Here is a 25,988-nt window from a genome sequence, read left to right on the forward strand (position 1 = left end):
CCCCATGATTTAAAGTCAACTATTTAATTTTACATATATTCATTACAAAATGTGAATACTCATCTTACATGGCAGACTTTTAAATCAGCATCCAGTCTCTATATGATCATTTCTACTAAAACTTCTGCATCAAATTACAACCTGACTTCTCAAGGAACCAAATGGCTAACATAAAAGTTTTGATATTATATAAAAGCTTTTTATAATAAAACCATATTTTGAACATCACTAAGCAAATAGAAACTCTATCCTTGAACAAATCTTATAGCTCACTGAGAATTAACTGACACTTTTTTTATTTTTTTAATTCCAAGGGGGAAAAATGTTTTAAATATACACTTGAGTGCTGTATCCATTTATCAGGCACCTAGTAATATTATACCTGGTAATACTATATAGAAAATTAACTGCAAACTTAAAAATACCTCTACCAGAGGGCAGTGTAAATTGCCTTATACTTAAGGGAGTTGTAATAATTTGTAAATGAAGAATATACTGATAAGCTTAAACAAATTGTGAAGAGTTGATTCTGTTTCCAACTCTTGCCATTGCTAGAACAGCCATTTAACTTTCAGCTGTTTTGCCATATCGCCAAGTAATCTGAACTGCCTGTTTATACATGTGTAAAGTCATCTATGATTTTCATTAAGTTATTCAGCTCTTTCATGTTGCAATTTCTCGTGAAAGAGACTACACACCTCTGTCCCTTAGCATTCAAAACACAATCTAACTCCATCCCAAGTTTCCCTCTTTAAGAATTCCTTCCTTATTTACCCTAGGAAGTTCTGGACCTTGTGGCAGCACATCACTGGGCATATACATCTATCCTAACATGTAACCACTCAGAGCACTATTGTTTACCAATGGCTACTGGTACATCTAGGTTACAATAAAAGTATTCACTGACAACCATTTACCAGGCTTTACTTTAGGCACTTCGTAGTACTTCTTCACATCACAACAACTACACAAAGTAAGAATTACTACTATCATCACATTATATACGAGGAAGCAGATTTAGGGATATTAATTAGCTCTCTATGGCTCAGTGGGTAAAGAATGTGCCTGCCAATGCAGGAGACAGAGATGCAGATTTGATCCCTGGGTCAGGAAGATGCCCTGGAGGAAGATATGGCAACCCACTCCAGTATTTTCGCCTGGAAAATCCCATGAATGGAGGAGCCTGGCAGGCTATATATAGTCCATGAGGTCGCAAAGAGTAGAACAGGATGGAACGACTAAGCACAACACACACGCACACAATTAGCCGCCCACTGGTAAATGACAGAACTGAATTTGTACCACATATATTAACTGGTGACTTGAAATTATCTACGCTAAAAGAAAATATGAAAACTGAAAACAAAACAAAAAGATGGTACAAAAATGCAGTTGCAAATATCCTAAACAAAATACGAACTTACTAGAGTCATCCATATCTCCAAAAATAAACGATAAGCAAGTAGAGTTTATTCCAGGAATGCAGAGATGATTAAAATTATCAGAAAACCTAGCAAGATAATCTACTCTCAAAAAATTAACAGACTCTAATACTAAGCTAGGACAGCCAGAAGTAGAGCAGACATGGTGAGCAAAGGCGACAGGTACAAACAAAAGGACAAACATTGGCAGCCGTAACCCCTAATATCACCAAGCTGAATCTGCAGACGGAGGGCATCAGAGGAAAACAAATAAACCTACTTGCTCCCTGGCACTTTAGTGGCTTTCGATATTTGAGTTGAATACATTCCTAAAACATATATTTATGAACATATAAATGTCATAAAAACATAAATAGGCACGAAGAGTGATAAATACCAATTTTTTATTGTATTTATATCAGTTACCAGAGACTGAGCAAGGTACATAAACAGTTCTGACCATGTCAATAAGATTTTATTTTTTTAAAAAAGAAAACTGGAAGGAAAGATAGTCAAGTGTTAAGCTGAATGGTGAATACACAGGTATTTGCTATATACATTTTTATTTTTATCAGTCTGAAACATTTCATGAAAACTGATAATATGAAAAGCACAATTTTTATGTTTTTGAATATAACAAGATATACAATACCAACACAACTCAAAGAATTATCACAAAATGAACACACCTACATAACTTGGGTAACTACTTCCAGAAAAAGAACATTATGAGCTCCCCAGAAACTTCTCCTACATTCATTCCGTCATTACTGTCCTAACTTCTGAAACCCGACATTAGTAATGTCTAGTTTTTAATTTCATATAAACAGAATCATATGATCTGTTCTTCTGTTTGTCTTAAGTCAACATTACATTCATAAGATGCATTTACAAAGTTATACGTAGCCATGGTTTATTATTGTTATAAGGCAATCTATATATCATGATTTATCCATGCCACTACTTAACAGTAAGTTGGGCTATTTCCATCATCAGGCTATTAAAATAACGTAGCCATGAATGCACATGTCTCTGTGCCTATACAGGTGCTTACATTGGATACTTATGTACACATTACTTTGTATCAGGATTTAAATTTCACTTGTCCAACCACAGTGGAGCCTATCAAAGTTATTCAAAGCAGTCATACCAATGTAAACTCTAACAGAGGTGGATGAAAAGTCTAGCTTCATATTCTTGAGCCTCACCAACAGTTGGTATGTCAGTCTTTTTAATTTTAACCATTTTGATGGGTATGTAGTGGCATCTCCCTGATTACTATCAAGGTTGGGCATCTTTTCATATTTATTAGCTATTCCATTATCTTCTGCAAAGTGTTCAAGACTCTTGCTCATTTTTATTTACACATAATTATCTGTCCTTTTCTTATTTATTTATAGGACTTCTGATTTATAGGACTTCTTGTAGACACAAGATATCTTTTTGGTCATATGTTGAAGATATAGTCTCCCACTCTATAACCGGCCTTTTTACACTGAAAGAATAAAATGCATCAATTTTAATGTAGTCCAATTTACCAATCATTCCCTTTATGAAAGCTGTTTTTTATTTAAAAAATTATTCCATATCCAAAGATCATGAAGATATTCTTCTATATTATCTTTTAGAAGATTTATTGTTCTGAGCTTCAGTTTCATTTTTATAAGTTGCTTTGAATTATTTGTATTGGTACATTTTTTTTGTCATATGTACATCTAGTTGACCCAACACCACATACTGAACAGTCAGTCATGGCTCACACTTGAAGTCCTTCATGATAAATCAAGTATTCTAATATCCATGGGCTAGTTTCTGGACCCCCTTCCATCTGGTCTGTATGCCTATCCTTGGATCAATACCTCACTGTCTAAATTACTGATCTTTATAATAAATCAATATTATTATATCCAGAGAGTAAGCTCTCCCTCTTTTTTTTCAAGATTGACTTGGCTGCTCTTCACCTTTAATTTTCCCTGTAACTTTCAGATTATCTTGTCAATTTCCATGTACACACAACTCACAAACACAAACCTGCTTAGATCTTGATTAGATCACACTGAATTTGCAGATCAATTTGGATAAAAATGAGAGCTTTATTGTAGTGTTTCCATCCTTTGTATATCCCCCTATTGATTTAGGCCATCTTTAATTTCTTTCAATAATATATTAGTTTTTCATGAAGAAGTCCTATCCATCTTTTGTTAAAATTACTTCTGATGATTTTTAGTACTTTGGTAAATGGCATTTCTTACAAATTTGCTTCTTGTAAAGAGAAATAGAACTGATTTTTATACTGACCCTGCTAAATTAATTTTCTAATGATACAGCTATGTCTACAATGAGTAATTAAATAAATTAAGATTAAGGGCCAAAAACACTATTTTAAAATAATTTATAGTATTTTCTTCCTCAAGCTAAGTTTTATTATTAAAACATTCTTGAAGGGAGAATAAAATTGTAAAAAAGACATGGGAATATATCAAATGTAAATATGAGAGGTAAGAAAGTACTTTAAAATTACAAAAATTCTTTAAAAGCTGTTACTTGAAAGACACTATCGGCATCACAGGTAGTAAAGACCACAGTCGACTTTTAGTTGGATTTTCAATACTTCACTTCCTTATTGAACATCTACTATATCCCTCATACCACGTTAGGCACTGGAGTACGAAGACACTGTGAATCCTGGAATTCCGGTATCATTAAGGCATTCACAGTCCCTCAGTGAAGGGAGTGAGGTAAACATCAAACAATGAGAAAGTACTCTTAAAAAGGTATGGGAGAGATGCTATTCTAATGGAGCACTGTCTACTAACATTAAAAAGGAATAACAACATTAAAAGAAGACACGGATGAAGCCTGAGCCATTTCTTCAGAGATGAGAAGCATTTCACCAGATGAACACAACGGGGAAAGTTATTCTAACACATAATTACAAAGAGAAAAAAACAGTGAGTACTGCTTAGCAAAGTATTATAGTAAATATTACAAACGTTAGGAATAAAAGTTACATGTGACAGAAAGGCAAGAAGATAAATTATTCCAATTCATAAAGGAGCTTTTCTTTTCCCATTCTAAGGAATCTGGTTTAAAGAGTTAATAAAGAAAGAAAGAAAGTGAAGTCGCTCAGTCTCGTCTGATTCTTTGCAACCCCATGGACTGTAGCCTACCAGGCTCCTCTGTCCATGGAATTTTCCAGGCAAGAGGACTGGAGTCAGTTGCCATTTTCTTCTCCAGGGGATCTTCCCGACCTGGGTCTCCCACATTGCAGGCAGACGCTTTACCATCTGAGCCACCAAACTGGGGCTAAAATGAGCTTTGCTTTTTGCAAAGATCAGTCTAGTGACAATGAAGAAGTTGAACAAGAAAGGAGGTTTGAGACAATAGGCTACTGCAGTGGTTCAGACACGATATGATAAAAGCCTGAACTAGGGCGATAGCGGATATGCAGAGGGAGTCAATTTGAGAACAGCTGTCAGGTAGACTTGACAGAACCTGACCTCTGACCACAAGGAAAGAATCTAGGATTCCATCATGTTTCCATTTCAAAATTTGGGTCCAAGCCAAGAAGTGCCACAACTCAACCACAAGATTCACTGAACTCTGGACCCTGTTTCTTCACATACAAAATGATGGGACTGAACAAGATGTTCCCTGATGTCCCCTCAAGCTGAAATGCCCGTTACTCTGACTAGTCAATATACATGGTCTTAAGTACCTCATACCACTATGCTCAACTGAAATATAAGTAATTTTCTTTTTCTTTATTCTCTTGCTCCACCTTTTTAACACAATTACACAAAAATTACCTGTGTTAAAAGAATGATATAAGAGAAAACACACATTTTTTTCCATAAGACTAATCCTCTTAATGCTGCTAGCTTTAATAAAAATTTCCAGTATCACCAGTATTTTTCATTCAGACTAGATGACTACTAGTCAACTACTAATTCACTAAAGCTAAGTTTTTTAACTTAAACACACCATTAAAAAGAGCACCTGCCTAAATTCAACCCCAAGATTTCATCTGTCACAAAAATATTAAACTTTTGAGATATTACATCTCAAAATATTCAATTATTTAAACACATCAGTCAATAGATTAGTCCCTGAGTTTGAATCAGATGTTTTGCTAACAGGCAAAACTCCTAGGACTATATTTAATAGATAATATTAGAATATATTTAAATTTATTATATTTAAAATGGCTTTTAAAACAATAATTTTTGACTTGTCAGAGATATTTGCAGAAAGTAGTAAAGGAAAACTTACTTTTTAAAAATCTTAACTTCCACATCATTTAATAAAGAATTAATTCAGTCACAGTGCTGAATAAGCTTAATATTTTATACTGCCTTTGCTAAGTATTCTGAGATATTTTTATAAATTAAAGAAGAGGAATGACATTTTAGTTTTTGAAAACTATCTGAGTCAGACACCCCAACCCAAAATGATTGTAATACCTTACAAATGAAGACAGTGAAGCCCGGAAGGGTTAAGATCCTATTCAAAGTAATTTAGTTAGATTGAAGACTGCCTTTTCACCATTATTTTCCAATGAACCCAACTGCTGCAATATTCTTAAAATATAAAGTATGACTGTATGTCAAATGCTATCACAAATCACATCAGTGTTTTCCCAGGCTTAATAAGCAAACTCAAGTCTTACCAAAATCCTCAAATTTCAAAAGGTTATCTCACTGCAAAAACATATATGACATTCATTTTATATTTTCACAGCATAAAACTATGAGGTCATCAAATTTAACATAATACTATATTGCAAGCCAATGAAAATTGAATGATACATCAAAGTCAAAATATCTGAATAATAAATTCAAAGAACTGATGATCATAAATGAAAATTCTTCATGTAGATGAGATAAAATAGAAACACCTTCCCAAATTGGTGAAAGGAAGAAAACTGTCAACCAGCATATGGTGAGGTAAGAATCTAAATTTTCCTTCTACCAAGAAATCACCTGAAAAAAATTTTCATTTATTTGTCAAGTGAACTTTCATTAAGACCCTAAAATATACCAAGCACTATTCTAAGCACCAGGGATGGTGTGTGTTGAACAAGAAGAATAAGATCCTGTTCCGAGCAAAACACAGGCAATAAATAAGCAAAATATCAGATAATAATAAATATTGTGGAGAAAATGTTACCAAGGGTTACAAGATAAAGAATGGGTAATCATTTGAGATTAGAGATCAATGAGAGTCTCATTAAGGGAATAACTTCAAAAGTAACAAGAAAGGATCTACCCACTCTAAGAGCAGGACAGAAGAACATTCTCAGCACAGGGAAGAGCATGTACCAAGAGCCCCAAACAGGCACCAACCTGGGGGCTTTGAGGAAGTGAGAAAGGCGGTGTGTCTGTGAAGCACAGTTAGGAAAAGCAAGGATGACTCCCGATCAGAGAGAAAGATGAAGGCCAACCGCACAGAGCCACAGTTAGCAGTCGCAAGCTTTTGTAGGTGAAACCCTGAATTTGCAGTTAGAAGTATACTAGTGTTAAAGTATGCTTTTTAGTTATCAGGGTCTGGAATGGAACAATGAATTTCAATGAATAAACTCAGACACTTTACCAAAGAGTCATTTATTTTGTTTTGCTCTCTTCAATCTTGGGAAAGTAACCTGAGTAAAAGCTACATGGCTTTTAAGTTTTCTTCCAGCTGTATGACAATTTTAATTTACCCTATCCTTATTTCAGTAAAGACAGTGGTTTAAAACTCTAAATAGATTCCTATAGATCCTTCAAATTTAATTTTATTATACTAATTAGCTTACTTCTGCCTCCCTGAATCCTAAGCTCTTTGACAGATAAGACTTATAGTCTTATAATTATGAATACTTCTCTGGAAATTTTAGTATATAATTTAAAAAGAATCTATTTTTTGAACTTTAGTGGTTTAAAAAAAAACAAAAACAAGACTATACCTATTTGTTTTGCAGCCTGTAATATATCTTTTAAGTCTTCATTTACTCTTTGCATTTCACTCTTCTCCAGTTTTTCATTCAAAAATTTTACAATCTTCATCCATGTCAGGTCCAAGCCTACAATTTGTTCATGAAGTTTAGACCGCTTCATCTGAAACAGACAGCATAATACAGAAACATACTGGTTAAAAATTTTCTCGAATCTATTTTTTACCACATATATTTTTCATTAATCATACAACTTGGCACCTTCTACAAGAATGCAAAATTGTATCTATCCACATCCAAATTTACAGCTCCCAGAAGGAGCTTTATTTAAATGTGATTTAAAAGAATCTCATTTATTCAAAGATACGTTTTTAAAAGCTTCTTTTTCTATAGTTTAATCACAATGAATACTCATTATGAAATAATTTTCATGTGGCAAAGTAAAAAGCAAAAAGTCCAACACCCAGATAACAATTGGTAACATCCCGTAAACCTCTTTTCATTTTCATGCTTGCTTTTTACATAGCTTAGACTATACTGTATACAAGAGCTTTATGTCATGCTTTTTGATGAAAGGCATTTAAAGAAAATAAGACTCCTATGATGGGAAGGCAAAAGGAGAAGGAGGTGGCAAAGGATAAGAGAGTCAGAAAGCATCACTGCCCCAACTGACATGAACATGAGCAAACTCCGGGAGATGGTGAAGGATGCGGGAGCCTGCGTGCTGCAGTCCATGGGGTCACAAACAGTCAGACATGACTTAGGGACCAAACGACAACAGCAAATGATGGGTTCAATATATCCAAATCAGCATTTCTTTCCTAAGGTTGATCCTACAACAGGTTACGAATCCAGGAGATTCTTATCTGTATATACTCTTTCCATGAGACTATATCTTTCCAGTCTCAAGAACTGACACAGAAAGCTGTAAATATTCTACTTCATATCACTGAACTTGATCCCTGGATTAAACTTCGTGACATCCTCTGACCAAATGAAAAGCAGTGAGTCAGATGTTATTCCTGTCATTTAGCTGCTAAGTCATGTCCAACTCTTTAATTTTCCCCTTGGTTGTATTAACGATTTTGGACCCAAGGGAAAAATCATGCATTTACCAACTGGATGTTACCAATTGTTTCCTTGGGCTCCAAAATCACTGCAAATGGTGACTGCAGCCATGAAATTAAAAGACATTTGCTCCTTGGAAGAAAAGCTATGACAAACCTAGACAGCATATTAAAAAGCAAAGATATTACTTTACCAACAAAGGTGTGTATAGTCAAAGCTATGGTTTTCCCGATACTCATGTATGGATGTGACAGCTGGACAATAAAGAAAGCTGAGCACCAGAATTGATGCTTTAGAACTGCGGTGTTGGAGAAGACTCTTGAGAATCCCTTGGACTGCAAGGAGATCCAACCAGACCATCCTAAAGGAAATCAGTCCTGAATATTCATTAGAAGGACTGATGCTAAAGCCCAAACTCCAATAGTTTGGCCACCTGATGTGAAGAACGGACTCATTTGAAAAGATCCTGATGCTGGGAAAGACTGAAGGTGGGAGGAGAAGGACTGAGCGACTGAAGGTAAAATTTACCATTTTTTAAAGTGCACAAAGAATTGAGAAAGGGAATGTCAAATATCTGCCCATATTTTATATTTATAATCGTTTTATCTAAAACAATGTACCTGTAAGTCAGCCACTTCTTCATTATAATTATCTTGCTTGGTGACATTTGAAAAGGAGCGCAAGGCTCCTGTGAGTCGAGGTAAAGCCATCTATTATTCAATCAGTGATCCATACAACGAGAAACTTGAAACTGAAACAAAACAAGATGATATTTAACTGTAGAGAGGAGGTGGGAGAGATAATCACATTCAACAAATTAGCCCGTATTAAAAAAAAAAAAGAAAACAATTAGTTAAAAAGCAATTGCTACCAATGATGAAAAGTTCTCTTGACACATTTTCTACCCAAGTAGTTCTTTTCTAACACATTGTCTTATAGGTGGGGGGAAAAAAGACAAAAAAAAACACCAACAACACTTGTTTGTGGGTACTACTATAACATTCCTTCAAATGAATTGCATAGATTCCCTAGTATGACAACCAGTAACAATGACAGAGATAAAAGCATTTGCTTATCTTTTCTCCAATTTCATTTTATGCTCATTGATTTCATCTCACATAATCTCTTATTTTTTGTCTCACTGGCTTTTTCCAGTTACATGCATTTGTATTACTTGAAGTACTCTTCTGACATTCATACAGTTGCCTCCTTAAACAAAGTTCTAGGTTTAAAAGACCACTCAATCACAGACAGGGCAGCTACCCAGCTACTGTCTATCATAGTACAAAACTCCTATTCTCTTTACAGGCACTAATTAATATCTGATAGTCTCTTATTATTTATATATTGTCTCGCCCAACAAAGAGTAAGCTTCATGATAAAAAAAAAAAAAAACCCTTCATTTCCCTCATCTCCGCCAGCAAACACAACAGTAATGCAACATGTTTGGCGATAATAATGTCTTGGTTGGGCCTCCCTGGTGGGTCAGTTGTAAAGAACCTGCCAATGCAGGAGATACGGGTTCAATCCCTGGGCTGGGAAGATCCCCTGGAGAAGGAAATGGCTACCCACTCCAATATTCTTGCCTGGGAAATCCCATGGACAGAGGGGCCTGGTGGGCTACAGTTCATGGCGTGGCAAAGAGTTGGACACAACTTAGCAACTAAACAACAACTACGTGGTTAATAAAAGAAGGATGAAAAACTGAGAAGAAGAAATCACGGTAACGGGAACACTAAAGAACGAGAAAACAACCAGAGCAGCTGAGGAAGGGGAGAACTCCCAGGCAAAGAAAAAAGTCACATGATCTGATCTAATCTCCTTATTTATATGCTAACAACTGAACAACTAGTCTTCTGGCAGATAGACTATTTACCATGAAGAGAGTCCTCAACTTTGGATACTCTTGGAGGGCTATCTTGGTTTAAGATTGCTTACTATAATAATCTTAGAGGGCTATCTTGGTTTAAGATTGCTTACTATAATAAAACTACAATATATACATCTATAAGGCGTGGCTCCCTGGAGAACGTCACATAAGCTATGTGCGTGTGTGCTCAGTTGTGGCCAACTCCTTGCAACCCCATGGACTGGAGCCCACCAGGCCCCTCTGTCCGTGGGACTTCCCAGGCATGAGTGTTGGAGTGGGCTGCCATTTCCTTCTCCAGGGGATCTTCCCAACCCAGGAACTGAACCTGCATCTTGTGTCTCCTGCATTGGCTGGTGGGTTCTTTACCACTAGTGCTACCAGGGAAGCCCAAGCTATGAAAGTTGTCAAACAAATAATTTTGCCCTACTTGGGACATTTGGCAATAGCTGGTGACACTCTGGGTCACTGGGGAGTTGGGTGGGTACAACTGTCTTCTGGTGGGTAGGGCCTATTGACACTGCTAAACATATTATAAGGCACAGGACAGCCTCCTCACAATATAGAATTATCTAGCCCCAAATGTCAACAGGGCAGAGCTTATTAGGATTCCCACTCCAGAGTCTAAAAATAGACATGTTTTGTAACCCAAGCACTTCTCAAGATGTGAAAAGACCTACACACCTCAATTAAGAGACGTCACTAATTATTCTGGGCCAAAGAGTATCTGTCCATTAATGGGACTGGAACAGCAAACTAGGAGACCATACAGGATGCCTCAGACCACTCCCTGTTTCTGCTCTTCTTGATTGCATACACCCTTGAAGTTATTATAAAATTTGATACTCAGTAAAATCTCCAGTTCCTATATTAGATATAAAAAAATTGTATGAAATATTTAACAAAATAAGAGAGTTTTTAAAAAATGAAGAATAGTAAAATGACTAGGCAAATTTGAAAATATAACTTTTAGAAATAAAACTACATACTTAAATAAAAAAACAATCAATAATGAGTTAAATAATAGATTAGATACAGTGAAAACAAAAGTGGTGAGCTGCGAGAGATCTGAATAACCCAGTATGCTGTTACAACTAGACCAATTATAAATTAAGTAGATTAAAGAGAAAGAAGCCCAAATATATCAATACTCACAATAAATGTAAACAAATTAATCTTAACACCCAAAAGATTGACAGCCTGAATTATTAAACATTTAGCAATCAAGTAAACACTAGAGCTATACCTAAAACAGGACAGAGAAAGGTTGAAAATTAAAAGATGTAATAAGATCCTCCTGTAAATGATAACCAAACGTAGCTAGTGGCTATATCAATATATGATGCTATATATCAATAGCATCAGATCAGATCAAACAGACTTTAAAACAAAAGGCATTATTAGGGATGGGGGGGAAAAAACCACCTCTCTATATAATATTAGGAGATACAGATTACTAATGTATAAAAATTTTGAATTTGCATGCATGTAGCTTACTAATGTATAAAAATTTTGAATCTGCTATATATCAATAGCATCAGATCAGATAAAACAGACTTTAAAACAAAAGGCATTATTAGGGATGGGGGAAAAAAAATCACCTCTCTATACAATATTAGGAGATGTAGCTTACTAATGTATAAAAATTTTGAATTTGCATGCATGAATTTGAATTCAAAAAAATCTGAATTTAATTAAACCTCAACACACCTCAACATAAATTAAAACAAACAGACTTCCAAAAAAAGTAACAAGTCCAACATCAAAGTGAAAGTTCAATCATCGATCAATTATTGATAGGTCAAATCAACTTCAACAAAAAAAAAAATGGAAGTTGAGCAGTGAAATTAGTAAATTTAACCTAAGATAAATGAAAGTATATATTCTTTTCAAGTACATTTGTAACAACTTTAAATGGCCTATGTATACCAGGCCATAAAATAAATCTCAACAGACGTCAAAAAGTTAAGTATCAAAAAAAAAAAAAAAAGTTAAGTATCGTATAGACTGGCAGTCAACAAACTTTGCAGAAAAAAAGCAAATACTTTAGGTTTGCCAGGGAGCCTCTGCTGTATATTCTTTTTTTTTTTTTTAAATCATTCTTGGGCTCAAGGTAACCACATTAATCTGACTCCAGATATAGTTCATTTTCTGAATAAAATACAATTAGAAATCAGAAACACAAAAGATTAAAAAACATAGTTGTTTGCACTGCAAATCTGTAAGTAAAGGGTATGATTCAGGTGAGGTAAAAACCAGCTGGATTCTCCTCATCACAATAAAGAATTTCAGTCAGAAAAGTAAAATGATCCAATTTGCAAATAAACTCCCTCACTGGCTGATTTTAAATTTCAGCTACCCACTGGGGATGAATTTAGGAGAACATTTCTGCAAATGAGATGATTCAAAGAATCACATTGGGGCTTTTCTAACACGACATAACATACCTCCTGGAGCATCTGGAAGAATAAACGAAAGCAAGAGTCAGTGAACACAGCACTGGGGTCCTAGGACTTCAGCGTGCACCATGATCACCCAGAGGGCTTCTCAAACTGCTGAGCTTCCCCTCCCTACCCTTCACCCCCATCTTCTACTCAGCAGACCAGACGGCATTGCGATGGGACACAAGGATCTTATCTTCCCAGCAAGTTCTCCAGTGATGCAGCAAGTCTAGTACCACACTTGGAGAACCACTGTTTCAGAGGTGGTATCTTTTACTCTGAAGTCACCATCTCAGTCCTGTCTCAAACCAACAGTAACCACGAAGTTTCCATTTATATTAAGAACTCAGCAGCTTAAGTTAAGCGCACAATCTGTTTCCCAGCAGTCTTTCTCAACGAGGATCTGTGAGAGAAGTCTTACTGAAAGTGAACTGAGTGACTTTCTTCTCAATTCTCTTACAGATGGAACACAGTTAATATCATCCACTGAGTAAAGCATAAAATGTATGCCTTGGGGCACTGGAGTTTAAACTCTCTACCTAGATAGAGAGAATTCTATTCAAAGATAAGAATTCTATTCATGATGACTGACAGAAGTCAGAAGTCTTTAAAGAAAGGTCTTGACACTAGACTGAACAGCACTCTGCCTCAGAACCTACTTTTTAACCACACACGTTAGTGCTTTCAAAACACAGTACCCGAACAAGAGAATGTGATACATGGGCTATTCTACCTCAGGCAAGGTCTTAAGAATTAATAGAGTTTGGCATCACTACTTTCATCATTTTCACATATCTCACAGTAATCTGAATGTCCTGTCCCTCTCTTTAAAAAGCAAGGAGTAAGACTTCATTGATTTTTATTCTAATTCACCAATCCAAAAATCCTAACAAAACAACAAACTGCTCACACACACTCTTAAGAAGAGATCTAATAATAGTAGGGCCTGGTAATGAGGTCACACTGTTAGACTCTACACTAACAGGAAACTTTAAAGCTCCCTGAGGAATCATCAAAATAATCAGTATGAATTATACTTCTCAAAAAATGAAGTAAAGCACATTCCTTGATTTTTTAATTTGGTTTTATCTATTTTATTCCTCAAGTTAAATGACCAACACTGTAAATTATAATAGTTCACTTCTTCATAGTTGCCTATAAATCATTTATTCACAAATATTTTAGTATCTCCTATCTAGCAGGAACTGTGTTAAGCACTGGGTATAAATAAGGCATACAGAACTCTATTCTTCAAAACCCACTGTATCCTATACCAGTAAAAAGATCATCAAACATTTAAGGGTATCTGAAATGCATAAAGGTCAAATTGAGAAAATAAATTTTAAATCTTATGGTTATTCATTTAATCAGCAAATATCTACAGATCACCCACAATGTATTAGATACACTGCAAGGATCTAGAGATTTAAAAAGGGGAAAAAAGAAAAAACAGTTCTGGTATGACTGCCTCTTGCCCTAGATAACAAGTATACAATACAGCTGAAAAGAAAGAAAAACAGCTGCAATAATTATGCAGGTATAACTATAGGAAGACAAGGGAGAAACACCTAAAAGGGTGGAAACAAAAGTAGGTAAGAAGGTATGAAACTGATATTTAAAGGACTTGAGTGGGTTGGTCTGATTGGGGGAAAAAAGGTTATTCCAAGGTAAACATATAAAGAGGAAAACTAAACCAACAGATTATTGCTTAAAAAAACCTATAAAATAGTGCATTTGGAGACTCATGAAATTAAAGATGTAAGCAGAGACCCAACAGCATGTCTCAATTTAAGCACTTTTTATCCTGCTAAAAAATGTAACATACTGTAGAAAAATGACTCAGATTTAAGTGTAGTGAGCAGATTAAAGATGAGGTCAAACTGGAGGCAAGCAAATTATTTGGAAATTTATTTCAATAAACTCGGTGAGAGACGGAAGACACAACTGAAGCAAGAAAAGACAGAAAAGGATGGATTTGAGAAATGTTTTTATTTGGGAGATAGAATAAATTCACGGACAGGATGTGAAGATGAAAGTGAAAGAGGCAGGACACCCACCTTTCTGGCTCAGGAAAGGCAGAACAGCAGAGTGTGTGTGTAGAGAAGGCATACTGGAAGAGGAAAGATGATTAGTTCTGCTTTGGGCTTTGGAAAATTTTGATCATGGGCCATCAAGTGGGATATACAGTTTAGGGTTTCCTATCAGAGGTCTGGGGCTAGAAGGACAGAATTTAGTGTTATCCCTTCAATGCAGTTAAAAGCATGGATGAACATACTCCTTTATGTCAAATTATTTATATAAACCTGCAGACTCCCTAAGAAACCAGACATACACACATATAAACATTTTGTAATTCATTTCAGAGGATGCATGAAAGCCATGAAACCCATCCATGTATCCCTAAAAACCTCTTGAAAGTAGACAGTAGACAGAGTCCTAAAGGATCAGCAAAGAGCTGTCACATGAAGAAAGTGGTATCACAAGAAAAGGTTTCAAATGTTATGCTACAGAGTTCAGTGCACTCAGCCACTGAAGTCTTAGATGACTTTAGGACACACATTAAAAAAACAAAAAAAAAAATGGTGGAAGAAAGCATATTTCAGTAGGTGAAACATAAATGGAAAGGAAGAAAATGGGTACTAGCGACTCTTTCAAGGAACGTGGTTGAGAAGAAAAAGCAAGAAATAGTGAAAACATAGGGTTGAGACTTTTTAGTAATATGAGAGAGTTCAGCACAATTCTTTAAATCAGATGAGAGCCAATAGAGACAGACAGGTAGAATAACCAAAGGAAAGACTATGGACATGACTTAGGAGAGTGGGGTTCCTGAGAAAGCAAGAGAGACAATCATGGGTCTAGAGATACCACTTGGATAGAAGGAGCATGGAGGGGTCGGTGAGTAGAAGTGCATATACGTTTATAAGGGAAGCAGAAGGAAAATAGGGAGAGAGAAAAATATGGTAAAAGATAGTTCCACCAAATGACTCCTATTTTCTTTGAGATCCAAAACTAGTCAAAAAAAAAAAAAAATGAGATGGAATTTTGAAGACAAAGGCAAAAGTTTGACCTTACCATCAACAATGAGAGGAAACTGACTAAAAAATCATAAAAGGATTTTTCAGGTGGCAAATGAATGCTCATCCCATACTGGAAACCATAAATTTAGAATGGCAGCAATCTGGCACAGGAACAAAGGTTGGTATCATACAGGGTTAAGGTTTTATAACTCAGGGACAGTAGGAGCGCAGTGGAGTGTAAATGGTGCAAATGACTGAGTGCTGGATTTGAGGTCCAAAACAAAAGGAAAAGACATTCAACTAAGAGGTCTTAAAGACAGACATTGTAATGTTTATTATTAAACTTTCTGCTATAAAATACAGTGAAGGCTTATCAAGATAAATTGACCTACAAAGCAATTGCTACCCCAGTAATTTTTATTCCAACCAAAACTATGTAAATAAAAATATCCCTCAAAACATATATATCTATCTTTCTAAAAGAGCGAAAGCCTAGAAGTCACTTTTTCTTTTTTTTTCCCTATTCCCTGAAGTACCCCGCTATGGTTATCTGAATGAGCCTTTAGACCGTCAATTAGATATATTGACAGATATACAGAAACAGATAAACAGGAACTGTCTTGAAGAAGTTAACTGCCCTTTCTAACATTCAAGTAGGGAAGAAAAATATCTGACAGCAATGTATTTCCCTTTGTGAAATAATATTAACCAATAATCATTAAGCCAGAATTCTAGTACACATTATTCTGAAGTAGCACATTAAAAATTATAAGATTTATTTTTCACATTCCAAACCCATGTTTCTCAACTCTAAGGGTCCAACTGCTTGATAGCAACTTTAGGAAAATACAGTTACAGTATTTTTAATTACAAATAAATAACAAAAGATCAAGAAGATACAAACTATATTTCCTAATGAGTATAAAGTCAAGCAATTGCTTGTTGGTGGTCATGAATACCAGGTAATTATTAGGAGGGGGAAAAAAATTAAAAGAGATATAATGTAGGTAAGGGATAAAAACACTGAAAAGATGGATGAGGCTGTGAATGGAGCAAAAATTAGAATTTAAGATTTCAATAGCTAAAACAGAATTATATGCCCACAGACGATACCTTTTAGAAAAAGCTGAAATATTTATATTTTAATTCACCTGTTTAAAAAAATCAAGTTGTGATATAGATATAATTAACACTGTTAAAATCAGAATTCAGAAAAATAAGGCTTAATAGATATAATATATATACACACATACATATATATAAAATCCTTTATTATACCATTTCAAAAGTCCAGGCCAGGCTGGATGCATGAGACAAGTGCTCAGGGCTGGTGCACTGGGAAGACCCAGAGGGACGGGATGGGGAGGGAGGTGGGTGGGGGGTGCAGGATGGGGAAGACATGTAAATCCATGGCTGATTCATGTCAATGTATGGCAAAAACCACTACAATACTGTAAAGTAATTAGCCTCCAACTAATAAAAATAAATGAGAAAAAAAAAAAGGAGGTAATTTTTTTCATGGTAAATCCTAAAGAAAAATTTTAGTTACTTGTACTGAACTTGTATTCCTTACTTGTCTTGTACCTTATGCCACCAATAGGTTAATGTGAAGTCACATCTTAGGTGTATTTAATTATCTGAATCAAACAAAGGAGACAAAATACAAGGTATAGACAGACACAAACACTAAGGCTAGAGATTCTGTCCACTATTTCACACACTCAACACACACTCTTGAGTGTATGGGGGTGAGCAACAAGAATATGATGCTCCCTTAGGTCTGTTTCAATAACTACATGCATATCCAACTGAGAATCCGGCTGTACTGCAGGACTCCAAGGTTTAAAACCAAGTTCCCTTTTTCAAAAAATATACAACATGGCCATTAAACACAAGCCAACTTTTTCATCTTGTTCATCCTCAGAAACTATGATATGTCCCAAGTTTAGAGGAAAAATGTGGTTGCATATGACATATTGAGAGACAGTAGGTTTTCACAACCTGGTGTCCTCCTAAAGGACTTTCAAGGGAAATTTGTAACTATTCATAATCTTCACCAAACAAGTTCACTTTAGATCTTAACTCATTCTTAAGCAAGAAGCAATGGATCTTGAATAGTTTCCAATCAAATCAGGAGAAACACCTGGAACATGGAGAACTGAGAAAGCACAGAAAAGATAAATGAGTACACACAGATACATTTTTTTTTCCTTTACGAATCAAAATCTAAAAGATGATGCTGTTAGTGCTGCACCCAATATGCCAACAAGTTTGGAAAACTCAGCAGTGGAAAAGGCCGCTTTTCATTCCAATCCCAAAGAAAGGCAACACCAGAGAATGTTCAAACTACCATACAAGTGTGCTCATTTCACATGCCAGCAATGTAATGCTCAAAATCCTTCAAGCAAGGCTTCAACAGCATGTGAACAGAGAAAATCCAGATGTACAAGCTGGACTTAGAAAAGGCAGAGGAACCATAGATCAAATTGCCAACATCCACTGGATCATAGAAAAAGCAAAGGAATTAAAAAAAAAAAAAAAATCTGCTTCATTGACTACGCTAAAGCCTTTAACTATGTGAATCACAACAAACTGTGGAAAATTCTTAAAGAGATGGGAATACCAGACCATTCTACCTGCCTCATGAGAAATCTGTATGCAGGTCAATAAGCAACAGTTAGAACTGGACATGGAACAACAGACTGGTTCCAAATTGGGAAAGGAGTACATCAAGGCTGTATATTGTCACCCTGCTTATTTAACTTATATGCACAGTACATCATGAGAAATGCTGGGCAGGATGACGCACAAGCTGCAATCAAGATTGCCAGAAGAAATATGAACAACCTCAGATATGCAAATGATACCACTCTAATGGCAGAAAGTGAAGAGGAGCTAAAGAACCTCTTGCTGCAGGTGAAAGAGGAGAGTGAAAAAAACTGGCTTTAAAGCTCAACATTCAAAAAACTAAGATCAAGGCATCTGGTCCCATTACTTCATGTCAAATAGATGGGGGGGAAAGTGGGAACAGTGATAGACTTTCCCCCCATCTATTTGACATGAAGTAATGGGGCCAGATGCCTTGATCTTAGTTTTTTGAAAATCCAAAATCATTGCAGATGGTGACTGCAGCCACAAAATTAAAAGATGCTTGCTCCTTGGAAGAAATGCTATGACAAATTTAGCGTATGAAAAAGCAGAGACATTACTTAGCCAACAAAGGTCCATAGAGACAAAGCTATGGTTTTTCCAGTAGTCAGGTATAGATGTGAGAGTTGGACCATAAAGCAAGGTAAGTGCCGAAGAGTTGATGCTTTTGAACTGCGGTGTTGGAGAAGACTCTTGAGAGTCCCTTCAATAGCAAAGAGATCAAACCAGTCAGTCTTACAGAAAATCAATTCTGAATATTCACTGGAAGGACTGATGCTGAAGCTCCAACACTCTGGCCACCTGATGCAAAGAGTCAACTCACTGGAAGAGACCCTGATGCTAGGAAATATTAAGGACAGGAAGAAAAGTGGGCAACAGAGGATGAGATGGTTGGATGGCATCACTGACTCAATGGACATGAGTCTGAGCAAACTCTGGGAGATAGTGAAGAACAGGGAAGCCTGATGTCCTGCAGTTCATGGGGTCACAAAGAGTCGGACACAACTTAGCGACTGAACAACAAACAATCACAATATATACACCTTTCATATGAATAAAAATCTATAATGGCTTGTTAAGAATAAAATGTACCTGTGTAAGATTCTTGTTCTCTAACTTTTCCCTCCAACTACTGACTTACATTAACTCCAGGTTTACCAACCACAGATAGGGGAGACAACCTAGACAGGCTCATAACTATTAACCTAAGAGTCTACAGAAGACCTCCAAGGTTATATTAATTTTAATTTTAACAAAGGATAAGAAAAGCCTTTTAAATATTCCTGGGACAATATATGGCAAGAATAACATATCAGCACAGATGAGAAGAAGAATAGCCAGGAAGAACACCGCCCAAGGAACAAACCAGCACACATATTCCAGAGAAGGCAGGGAGCAGACCCACTACATACAAGGCAGTACATATTTTCCTTTCATTCCGGTAGAAAAGGTTGCGCCCAAATTAGCTGAAAAAGGCAAAAGTCTCATTCCACCCCAATCTATGGGCCTCTGGATAGACTGACTCAGGGACTCTGTTCCTGTCCCCTAATGAGCCCTGAGAAGATTAGTTTAACTGAAACCTCTCATAAGGTACCCTCATACACCAAATTCAAAACTCAAGTGATGCTCTGGAGTCAGCTTTAGCTGTGTAGAGAAAGCATTCTCCTAACCTTGTACACTTGTTCCTTTGTACCACAATTATATGGTGGTACCACATTCCCAAATATGAGCTCCAGTGATCTTCTAGAAATCTGATAGTTTTTACATGCCAAATCCTAAAAAAAAAAAATTTATCAAAGAGTATAATGGCTTTGATCTTTATTTACTATTTTGTATAGAGGAAATTCTTGAATAGCCCTAACTCGACACTATGTCAAAGAAGTTGGCACGTACCTCAGATAGCAGATGAAATCTCTACCCCTCTCTCTAAAGTAGAGAAAAAGTAGGCATTAACAACAGGACTGAGGTGAATTTATTTTGTAAACAAGAAATATAAAAACAGAAAAGGAAATTACTAACTCATTGGGCATTACAAATTAGAATACATAATAAGAATTTTATCGTAGTTACATGTTATTTAGTGCAATGCATGCTTTACTTAGTCTTTCTGAAAGAGTGTATTGCCAGGATCGTTACTTAACATTCTGGTCTGAACTGTTTGTTTCAATCTTATTGAATTAAAAACTTAATTACTAAAAGAGGGTACTCTCTTTCACTCTGTATTAGTCAGAAATGTACCCTGACAAACACAGTTAATAAGAATACTTTCTGTACCCTCTTCTGAGCTGAACTCTCACTCCACACTCTGTTACTCACAGCTTCCTAAACTGAAAGATGTCTGAAAGGGTCAGACCCGTATTTCTCCTTCTTTCTTATATTTTTACTTGCTAAGCCATTTTTCTTACCAACAAATTATATATACTACATTTCAGAGAAAAAAATAAGTTTTGACAATGACATCTCCAACCTTTTTTAGAACATAATTATTAAAGGAAACATGCTTCAAAAAACATCAAAACACAAGGAAATTTTTAAAATTCACTTTCTCTGATGTCTTAAATATTATGGGATGTACTGTTTACAAAATGTTAAATAGTGAGAGTCATTTCTCTAAAGATTGCTAGTTAACCATTTTTACAGTAAAGATAGCAGGAAAATCATGATAGTTATTGATTGTTTAATAAAACTGACATCTGTAGAGGCTGAACATCAATGTTTTTTAGTGGTTTATAAAAATCTCCATGTAAGTATAAATCACAAAGTATCTGGGTCACTAAGTACTAGATGTTGATTTCTGATCTTAAAAGTACTTTAAAAAAAATTATCTGTACTATCTAATGTCAGTGAGTTTTCAAAGTTAAGTACTCTTTTCACATAAGTGACTTCTAGATATAAACCTGTCATCTCACTTTAAATGTTCTCTTCACCAAGGTAATCAGTACCATTTCTTCCCACCAATACCCCTCATTAAGCCTTGGCTTATATCCTGTCACACAGAAGTACGTAGAAACATGCATGAGAACTTTATACATCAGCTTCAAGGTAACAGACTGAGGCAGCAGAGAAGTGACAGAAGGAAAAAAAATGAGCAACACTTTTCAGGAGAAGAATTGAAGCAACTAAGGCAAAAATGACTCCTTGTTATATCTGCATGGCAATGTGTGTTACATTATTTTCTGAACATTTTCCATATTCTGGAAATATATCAAAATTAAAGCTTTAATTAAGTTTCTTTATTTTGAACTGAAGGATAATTGTTTTACAATATTCTGTTGGTTTCTGCCATACATCCACATGAACCAGCCATTGGTATCTGTATATCCCACTTGAACCTCCCTCCCTAATTAAGTTTCAAATAAACACAGAAGCCTAGTAAGAGACAGAAGAGTTGTGAAAGCATCAAACTGAATGTCTAGCAAATCACAGGTTCTGAAAGCATTACTGAAAATGCTTTGGCTTACGAGACTTAACACTGAACACCTGGGTGCTCTTTTAATATTGCCACCCATAATGTACTTCAATTCCATTTAACCAAATCAATTCTGCCATTTCCAATCCAGAGAGAGTCCATTCTCCATTCTCCTCAGCATAAAAGAAGGAAGAGAATTTAGCAGTTAATTAAATCTATTTTCTCTTTTAACATCCTAGTAATTGCCCCAAGAAACACTGCTGAATGTAGCTTAAAAACCGTCTTCGCTAACCTCAGTGTTTCTTCAAGGATACACATCACAGGTTCTACAAATTCACTTTTCTTTAATTCATTCTTAGTCTGTGCACTCTTTCTCCATTGTTCAACTTATATTTTAAAAAAATATTCAGGCACAGCATCAGTTTCTTTTTTTTTTTTTTAACAGCATCGGTTTCTTGAGACATCTCTCTCTTCTTGATCACTGGAGTTAATGTATGATTAACATCAGGATTACATTTTCAAGGGACCCAATTTACCTTTGTGTCTATGCTCTCAGACTAAGAATCACACAAACTTTTTTTGTAAGTTACAGTTGCCAGATAAAAATATAAAATGCATGGTTAAATATGAATTTCAGGTTGTTTAACAAATCATTCTTTTAGTATAATATGGCCTATGCAATATTTGAGACATACTTAAATGGGATATAGTTATACTAAAAAAAAAAAAAAAAGAAAAAAAATAGCTGCTGCTTACCTGAAATCCAAATTTAACTCTGCACCCTGTATTTGGAGACACTACTCTGAATATTCAAATATCTGTCTTCCCTAACTCTTCTGGTAAATACTGAATCTTCTTAAGAGTAAAAATCAATAAGAGGTCTCCAGATTTTTAAAAGAGGTATCAACTATTTAAAAGTTTAAATGAGAAGAATGAACACAAAGAAAAAGATTAGACAAGTCTGTAGTGGTGACACGCCTTAACTGAGCATCTGTAAGGGCAGCTGCAATGACCTGAGAAACAGCAGGCTCCCAAGGGTGAAAAAGGAAACTTCCAGAGGGTAATCTCACAGTCTGGGGCAGAAGACAATCCAACGAGGTAAGCTATCGCAATACAGAGTAAGACTGCTGGCTCTCAAAGAGGGCAGTAATGAGTGTTTTCGGAACACAAAGCAGGTGCATCCAGCCTAGCACAAAAGGAAACTGGGAAGAAAAAGTACCTTCCTTCCTTGAAACAACAGGGATGAGGGGTCAGTCGGGTACACACACTCCTGATGAGAAGTGAGAACATTCCACATTCAAAGAACTAAATAGATGACTGGAGCATAGTGGTCAAGGAGTATGTAATGTGGCAGGAGGTGGGGCTGGAGAGACACGTGGGAACGAGGTCATCAGGGCCTTGTGAGTCATGTTGTTTGGAAACTCTCTTAATAGTAAAAGAAATCTCAGGAAGAGTTACTGACTTGAACTGTGTTTAATAAGGATTACTTGCCTGGAGAATCCCATGGACAAAGGAGCCTGGCAGGCCATGGTCCACAGGGTTGCAGAGAGTCGGACACAACTGAAGCCCCTAAGCACGCACACACACACCATGACTGCGGAGAAGAAAACGGACCACAGGAAGGCAAGACCTGAAGCAGAAAGACACTATGAGGTTGTTAGAGTAATCCAGAAGAAGAGATGAGAGGTTCTGAACCGTGAAAGTGAAAGTGCAGTCGCTCAGTCCTGTCCAACTCTTTGTGACCCCGTGGACTATAGCCCACCAGGCTCCTCCGTCCATGGGACTCTCCAGGCAAGAATACTGGAGTGGGTTGCCATTTCCTTCTCTAGGGGATCTTCCCAACCCAGGGATCGAACCCAGGTCTCCTGCATTGCGGGCAGATGCTTCAACCTCTGAGCCACCAACTGTAGTGGTAGTGAATTAGAGGAAAGTGGAGGAATCCAATCAAATCTATTTGGCTTAGTCTGATTATTTTTATCTGTGGTGGGGAAGGAGGCGAGGACCACAGTTGACTTCCACATTAATAGATCAGGTGATGACATAATTCACAAAACTAGATCAGAATATCATGAATTCAATCTCAAACAGGGTGAGTCTAAGATGCCCATATGACATTCAAGTAGAAATGGTCAGCAGGGACTGAATATTCAGGTGTGAAGTTCAGGAGAGAGGTCTGAATACAAACATGAGAATCATCAGGAATACCACGGAAACTGATGAAAGTCACCCAAGGATTTATGTGAAGACTAAAGAAGACAAGACAGCAGATGCTGGAGACACACAAGTCTTTACAGAAAAAGCAGGGGGTGGGGGGGGGCTGGGTAAGGTCTATAAAGGAGATTCTGAACAGCAGAAGGTCAAGTGCGGCCAGACTGGGGTTAGGATAAGGGAAGGATAAGTTTTAAACAAGCGATATGGTCAACTATACCAAACACTGTCAAGAAATGCAGTGAAACGTCCTTGGACTTAGAATTTCAGCCGTGTTCTTTCTGTGCTCCGTTTCTGATAAATACAAACAGAAGAGTTCTCAAAGCTTGGTGTTAGGTCAAGCAACCTCAAACCTCTCTAAAACCCACTCCGTTTTCTTTCTGAGCTGATTGCCAAAATCTGTGACTTAGGATAACAGCTTTTTCACCTTTTTAATCAGTGACAAGACCTCTACTTTTCTAACTTCAGATGGCCAGGAGAGCAGTCAGTGGCCATGCATTAGTATTTGTCCTTGCCTTAAGGAATTACACTGAACAGTCTCACAGAGCCAACATTTTGACTATAATCTCCAAGAGGGCATAACTAATGTATATCTTCTTCTCTTTGGTACCTGGCAAAGTTCTTGGCCTGTGCCAAGGAACTCAATAAATATCTGTTCAATGTGTACAGAGTATTACTGTGAAGTCTTCCAGAAGTGATTGTTAGGTTATTCCTCACTACTCCAATCCCCAGAGTAAAAGCATTGATAATATTTTTGCAAAGCTTCCTTCACTCCTTAAAGAATGCTCAAAAAGAATGTTTAATGGGCCCCCTTGGTGACAGAGGTACTACTTAAAGCAGGAGCCACCCCACGCCCGAGGTCAGGGGCTGCAGCCGAGAGGAGCCACCCCACGTCCAAGGTAAGGAGCAGCCGTGAAGAGATACCCCACATCCAAGGTAAGAGAAACCCAAGTAGGACGGTAGGCAGACAGGGAGGCCTGGCATGCTGCGGTTCATGGGGTCGCAAAGAGTGGGACACGACTGAGCGTCTGAACTGAACATTTTAGAAAAGGCATGTGCCCTGGGGAAAGGTGCACTGAAATCATTTTTGCAAATTGTGACCTGCCCTTAACATTAATTTCTTCTTATAAATTATTTATGTAGAATTTTATAATTAAATCTCTTGAATCAAGATGAAACTATATCTATTTGTATTTATAAATAAGAGTAGAATTTACCATTTTTATATTGTTACATTTGATTAGCCTGTTGAACATTTTATGCACTTTCAAGAATTCTTCCACAAACTCAAATTGTCTCATCAGTAAACAAGAATTTCCTCCCTTGAAATGGAATGTAGTTTTCCTTTATCAAATTCACATGCCAGGTTTCTTAGCTACACACACTGAGGAACTTGCTAGTCACTCACTTCATTTGAAATTAACCTAGCAAGTCTTTGAAAATGCTGGAAAACATTATCAACTGCCTCCCTAACTACTCCACATTCCTAAGATAAATTACCTTCCTTCTTTTGAAGTTCTGTTTTAATAGATATTATCTATAATTAAGAGGCTCTTGAATTCATATGCTTTAACATGAAGTCCTTCAACAATATGAACTGGTTGCACTGGAATCATTGGGAATTCACTTGAAAATAGACGTTTCCAGACACCACTTCCCAAAATTATGATTTAGTTGTTTAACTATCTTTGGTTTAGACACTAAATAAGTAGCTGTGAACTTTTTCTACTTCAAATATAAATATTTCTTCCCAATTATCTTACTAAAACATATCCCGAGAATCTTATTACCTGAAAATTTCTTACATATTACATTTTTAAATTATGTATCTTTCCAAAATCCCACCCTTATTTTCCATGTCAGTTCAAACCTCTGATAACAAATGCAATTCCTATGAATTATCCTTAAAGAAGAAATCACAGGAGTGGAGAAAAACTAGCCCCAAACTCCAGCACCAGGAAGACAAAATGGGAATC

General features: G+C 36.4%; 1 protein-coding gene across 1 annotated transcript in view; it reads right to left on the reverse strand.

Annotated features, from left to right (window-relative positions):
- The window catches only part of ASCC3 (activating signal cointegrator 1 complex subunit 3), a 255,303-nt gene that overhangs the window by 225,716 nt on the left and 3,599 nt on the right, over positions 1 to 25,988 (reverse strand). The window contains exons 2-3 of the mRNA XM_043439337.1: positions 9,042 to 9,172; positions 7,366 to 7,516 (exon numbers count right to left, since the gene is read on the reverse strand). Of these exons, the coding sequence (XP_043295272.1) occupies positions 7,366 to 7,516; positions 9,042 to 9,131 (241 nt within the window). The 5' untranslated portion in view covers positions 9,132 to 9,172. The remainder of the gene's footprint in view (positions 1 to 7,365; positions 7,517 to 9,041; positions 9,173 to 25,988) is intronic.

The sequence above is a fragment of the Cervus canadensis genome, chromosome 20, assembly GCF_019320065.1.
Source record: "Cervus canadensis isolate Bull #8, Minnesota chromosome 20, ASM1932006v1, whole genome shotgun sequence".
In the NCBI taxonomy this organism is placed as follows: Eukaryota; Metazoa; Chordata; class Mammalia; order Artiodactyla; family Cervidae; genus Cervus; species Cervus canadensis.